Source organism: Primulina tabacum, chromosome 14 (assembly GCF_025594145.1).
Source record: "Primulina tabacum isolate GXHZ01 chromosome 14, ASM2559414v2, whole genome shotgun sequence".
Lineage (NCBI taxonomy): Eukaryota > Viridiplantae > Streptophyta > Magnoliopsida > Lamiales > Gesneriaceae > Primulina > Primulina tabacum.
The window spans coordinates 20,019,068-20,025,378 of NC_134563.1; the positions used below are offsets into that span (position 1 = coordinate 20,019,068).

The window sequence follows — 6,311 nt, forward strand, 5'->3', positions numbered from 1 at the left end:
TATGCAAAGCCCATGTTGATACGATGGATACTCCTACTTCAAGAATTTGATTTTGAAGTCAAAGACAAGAAAGGCTACGAGAACCAGGTGGCAGACCACTTGTCACGCCTGGAGCTGGAAGAAGGAATTGAAGGCAGAGCTATTAATGAGTCGTTCCCAGACGAACAACTCTTCAAGGTAAATGTTACGCATCTGTGGTTTCCAGATATAGCTAATTTTCTTGCTGCAGGTGAATTACCACAAGATTTAACTCATCACTAAAAGAAGAAATTTCTTCATGATGCCAAGTTTTATCTGTGGGACGATCCCTTCGTGTTCAATAGATGCACTGATCAGATAATTAGACGGTGTGTAGCAGAAGAAGAAGCAGGTACGATTCTAGAGCAGTGTCATTCCTCGCCCTATGGTGGACATTTTGGAGCATCTAGAACAGCAGCTAAGGTATTACAGTCGGGTTTCTATTGGCCTAATTTGTTTAAAGACAGTTATACTTTAGTAAAGTCATGTGATAAATGCCAAAGAGTCGGCAATATTTCTAGATGCCACGAGTTACCACTAACAAATATTTTGGAGGTCGAACTTTTTCATGTTTGGGGTATTGATTTCTTGGGTCCATTCCCATCCTCTTTTGGTCAATCATATATTTTACTTACTGCTGACTATGTATCCAAATGGGTGGAAGCAATTGCCAACATTACTAATGATGCTCGGGTTGTTGTTAAGTTTGTCCACAGGAACATCTTTACAAGATTTGGAACTCCTAGAGCCATAATCAGTGATGAAGTTACACATTTCTGTAACAAAGTTTTTAACTCACTGTTGGCTAAGTATGATGTGAATCACAGGGTGACACTGGCATACCACCCGCAAGCTAATGGGCAAGCAGAAATATCCAACCGGGAGATCAAGCAGATATTAGAAAAAACAGTGAAGACAAACCGGAAGGATTGGGCAATTAAGCTTGATGATGCCTTATGGGCATACAGGACTGCATACAAGACACTATCGGGATGTCGCCTTATAGGTTGGTTTTTGGGAAAGCTTTCCATCTACCTCTGGAACTGGAGCACAAAGCCTTTTGGGCTGTGAAAAAGCTAAATTTTGATATGGGGGCACCTGGCAAGAAACGACTGTTGCAGTTGAACGAGATGGAGGAATTCAGGAATGATGCATGCGAGAATGCAAAGATATACAAAGAAAAGACAAAGAGATGGCATGACAGACAGATTCTTCAACGAGACTTCGAACCAGGACAACAAGTGTTATTGTTCAATTCTCGACTGAGGTTGTTTTCTGGTAAGTTAAAATCACGATGGTCTGGACCATTGACAGTGGAAACAGTGTATCCACATGGGGCAATTGAGCTGAATTGCAACAACGGTGAGACATTCAAGGTAAATGGTCAGAGGGTCAAGCATTACTTTAGAAGTCAAGTGCGACACATTGACAACCTCCCCCTTGGAGAACCAAAGTAGAAAAAAGAAAGTCAGGCTGGTGACTATAAACCAAGCGCTATGTGGGAGGCAACCCACAATTATCTTTAACAATGGTTTTGTTTAGATTAATTTATTTTTAATCCTTTATTTGTGAATTTTTACTATCTCCATTCGAGTATTGATTTGAATTATTTTACTTTTGCAAGTTTTTAAAAAAAACAAAAAAAAAAGAGATTGCATCGCGCACGCCCCATCTCGGAAGACAGAGGACTTCACTCATATGCGCTGGATAGAGGCGCGCATATGCTCTATATGACAAGGCAGAAATTTTCCTGATAGTAACTTCGGCGCATATGCACTGGTTTATGTCGTGCATATGCGCGTGACGTGATATATAAAAAAAAGAACGTGAACCCTGTTTCAGAAAAATCACACAGCCGCCTCACTCCTCAGAAAACCCACAGCCGACCGCTGACCGTCGCTGCGCCTCGCCGAAAGTTGAACGCCGAAGCTCCAACCACAGCCCTGACTTCCGATCACACTCCGATTTCCGGTCACTTTCTGGTGCAAGTAAGGTTTTATCCAGATTTTGTTCAAATATTGAGATTAGTTAGAATTTGTGTTCGATCTATATGGGGAATTTTTAATGTTGTGAATTGGGTGCTTCTCACTATTCTAAAGCATTTTGTGACTGGGTTTGTACGTGACATTGATAACTGGATTAGTTGGTGTGGTGAGATTATATTTGCTCTGACGCTCGTTGGGGTGCGATTATCAGTGACTTTGGCTCCTCGATTGTTTGAATTTGGTGTGTGGGTGTGAGCTTTGAATTACTGAACTACATGGCTCCAAAAAAGAAATCCAAAAAGGGTGTTTCTTCCTCCTCAAGTTTTGATTCTCATATGTTTTGGAATGAGGAGGCTCAACAAGTATACGAGAGTTCTATGACAAGATCCATCATCCCGGAACGGGGATTTAAATTGTCAATTCCACGTGGTGTTATTGTGGAGGAATTGGAACACCGAGGATGGGTTGAATTTGTTCGACACCCTTTAGATGCCGTTATCTTGGTTGTGAGAGAATTATACGCAAACCTATGGATACGTCATGAGGAGTCTAAAGTTTTGGTGAGAAGTAAATTGGTATCGCTTGACTCTCACACGATTAATATGATTTATCAAATGCCCAGCTTCGACCGTGACGATTACAGTGTATTTCTCGAAGAGGGGGTTGATTATACAGAAGTCATTCAGACCATGTCAAGCAGGCGCCTCTTGGAAAATGAGCTCTAGTGGTCCTATCTCTGTGAAGAAATCCGACATGGGACCTAATGCAAGTGCATGGACGTCCTTCGTATTGGCCCGGATTCTCCCGTCCTCGCACTATTATGATGTGACCAAAGACAAAGCTGCACTTGTCATTGCTATTCTGATGGGAAAATCTGTTGATTTGGGGAAAATCATCTATAGATCAATTATGAGAGTCGGCGCAGGGTTAGCCACGGTTGCTCTTCCATGTCCTCATATTGTTACCGAGCTATGCCGGCAGGCCGGTGTGTCATGGGCACCTGATGAACCAGTGCTAAGGCCGAAGGCCCCCATTGTTGCCTTATTTGGATCCGCCTCTTATATAGCCCATGAGTATCCGGACGACGAGGAGGTGGCACAGCCACAGCTTCCGCCACCACCACCACCTGCAGCAGCCAGACCGAGCAGGGGAGACAGATTTTGGCAACTAGAGACCGAGATGCAGGACCAGAGGATGTTAGTGGTTGAGCAGCGCCAGCCGCTGGATTCTCTTCAGTTCCGCACTTACCATTTCATGGGCTATATGATGGATTTCACTTCCGTGCTCGCTCAGCGGTTTTCGCCTATCGGTCTAGATGATCCGATGTTTCCCCAGCCTCCTGTATGGCCACCCCAGTACCCGGGACCTTCTTCACAAGCACAACCCCAGCACATGGATGAGGATGACGAAGATGGTGACGGTGAGCACTGACGCTCGTCGTGGGAGGTATGATTGTTCCATTCTTTCCTGTTTATACATTGGGGACAATGCATACTTTAAGTTTGTGGGGGGGGGGGGGGGGGGGTGATTTGGCATTTTGATGCTTTATTTTGAGTTGATCTTATTATTGCATGTTAGAGTCGTGAAAAAGAGTCATGGATAAATCATTGTGGCGCCGATGATGAGAATGAAGTTATGGTTCTGATAACATGTGTTTATGATAACTTGAGAGTCACAAATTTTTTTTTACACAGTCATGTTGTTGATACTATCGATGCTTAGATACAATGTGCACACCCGTGATGCTAATTAGACAATGGAGATCTGATTTTTGGTAATTCTCACAGGCATTAACTAACACTTTTGCAAACACAGAAATGATATAGGCAAAATTTCTCAATATATTTGGGCATGTTTTCATTCTTTATTGTCCATTGTGATCCCATTGAGCCTCGAGTGGATTGAGATGCTTGACTTTCCTTTGTGCACCTATCTCATATATCATTTTGATTGAAAAATGCATGTGATTGATTTCTATGAGATGACTAATGGATTGACGGAACTCCAGAACTTGTTTGAACACTTTTCGAGGCAAAATATGGATAATTTGTGACATAGAAATGATTTAGGAAATCTTTGGAACCGTTTAAGCCTTTGAGTCTACCAAATCAACATGAAATATCCCTAGTGTCCCATTTTGAGCCTACTAAAATCAAGTGGTGTGTGTCAATGACATACAATTAGCCCCCAATTGTATCTATTCTACACGCCCCAACAACAACCTAATAAAGCTTATACACTTATTGTCCTACCTAAATTTTGAGAGAAATAAGTTCATTGGTGTTGTAATGATTCAAATACTCCTTGAAAAGAAAAAGAAAAAATTGAATGTGCAAAAAGGAGTTCGAAAAGAGACAAAAAGAAGAAAAATGATCAAAGGAAAGTGGTGGAAAAGAACAATATTGAACATGGAGGATATGATTGGGAAGAAAACAATAAAGTGATGGTGAAAGAAAATGAGAGTGAAAATGATGCAAATTCGATTATTTCTCTCAAATTTTGATTTCCATACCTTTTATTGTAGCCATGAGCCATAGCCTAACATTACAAGCCTACAAGACCTATTAACCTTGTCACATTTATCCAATATACTAGTGGAGAAAAGTTGTTCAAGTCAAGCCTATGGATACCTGAGAAACATGGTTAGCAAGTATTATCTTTAATCGTTTACATGTAAGCATCTCATCGTGTAACATCATCGTTTGAAATACTTATGTTGAATACACATTTAACCAAACAATTACCAATGAAGTTCTTTTGGATCTGTGTAAGGGAATGTGTATAGTAATGAAGCGTGGGTTGAATTGAACTAAAGATTTCTTGAGTTTATAAGGCTAGTGGGTGTTGTAAATTTATTTGAGCATTTGATTGTGTAAATGAATATTGACATATCACACACGCACGTGACTCTTGAGTGATTATGAATTACATAAAAATGCATTAGTCGGAGGTCAAGATCAATGGTTGCATATCCATGACTATTAGTCATTTTCGTTACGTGTTGATTGAATTCCTACTTCAACTTTTATTTTTGTCGAGACTAGTAAAGGTTGAAGTTTGGAGGTATTTGATAAGTTCAATTTGTGCACTTAAATTATCCTTATAATTCGTATAGATTGTTAGTTTTCTTGGGCGGAATTATGCATTTTTGTTGTTTTTGGCGTGAATTCAGGAATCTGGGTAAGGCGTATTACATGGCATAAAAAGGAATGAAAATGACGCTTGGAAGAAAATGGTGAGGAAGGAAGGCAGAGAGACCAGCGCATATGCGCGAATCAGAGGCGCACATATGCGCGCGAGACAAAACGAAGCACGAAGGAAAGCAGAGGACCTCGCACATATGTGCGGAGCTAGTGCGAGAAAAATTTCCCCACACACAGAACAGAGAGTGTCGCGCATATGCGCGAGTCTTTGGCGTGCATATGAGCGCGGCGCAGATCTCACATTTAATTAAGTTTCATCGTGGGCTTTAAAATGGAGGAATAATTAATTCTAACAGCCGACAGCAAGATTAAAAAGGGCGAGAAAAAAAAGTCAGAGAAAACGGAGGACGGAACACGAAGAACGAAGACAGAAGACACTTAATCCGAATACACAGACGCACTTTCATCTCTCTTCAACACGTTTCTAATTCGGTTCTTTAATTTTACTTTTTTAATGATTAAAAACAGATTTTGATGTGATCTAGATTCGAGTATGAACTAATTTTAATTTTTAGAGATTGACGTAGTCTTGGTCGAACCTGTGTTATTGGATTTGTGAATTCTCATTGAATTAATCTATCGTGTTTATTTGTGATTTCTTGCCTTTAATGCTTTTGGATTACTGGCCATAATTCGATTGATTAAATAATTAAGATCTAACACTTGAGAGAGGAAATTTAAATTAGGATTGGGGAAAGCACATCGTCAGATGTTTATAACGTGCAAAAGACGTATAACTCTAGTGAATCCATAAAAAGTACCTTGCCTGCATCTATTATTTGTTACTTGATTTTGAATAGATATATTTAAATTAGTACTAGATAATACAGTTCTATTTATCACTTGAAAAAGGGAATAGAACAATTGCGAGTTCTTAGTTAATAAACATGACGATATTTAATGTTATGTTAGTAAATTTAAATTTAGGATAAAGGAGACCAGACGAAATCATATCTCTAGATTGATTTAATTGCGTATATAATTCTAAGCAACTGAACTGAGCGAAACTAACTGAAATGTGTTGTCAACTAAACGATCAGTTGAGACTGATCAGTTACACTACAATCAGTTGAGAATGATCAGTTAATCCTATCGGCTAAATAAG

At 39.9% G+C, this 6,311-nt stretch overlaps 1 protein-coding gene across 1 annotated transcript; it reads left to right on the forward strand.

Moving 5' to 3' along the window:
* Window positions 1–403: 403 nt before the first annotated feature.
* Window positions 404–1,475, forward strand: LOC142523834 (uncharacterized). The gene is made up of 3 exons (XM_075627564.1): window positions 404–441; window positions 540–927; window positions 987–1,475. Exons 1-3 carry the CDS (start codon window positions 404–406, stop codon window positions 1,473–1,475), a joined length of 915 nt encoding a protein of 304 aa, XP_075483679.1.
* Window positions 1,476–6,311: the final 4,836 nt, after the last annotated feature.

Excerpts from the sequence above, each read along its gene's own strand:
- LOC142523834 (XM_075627564.1), top strand. The coding sequence starts at position 404 with ATGGTGGACATTTTGGAGCATCTAGAACAGCAGCTAAG. Across the intron at positions 442-539 it reads CATCTAGAACAGCAGCTAAG|ATGCCACGAGTTACCACTAA; the intron begins GTATTACAGTCG and ends CAATATTTCTAG. Across the intron at positions 928-986 it reads AGCAGATATTAGAAAAAACA|GACTGCATACAAGACACTAT; the intron begins GTGAAGACAAAC and ends ATGGGCATACAG.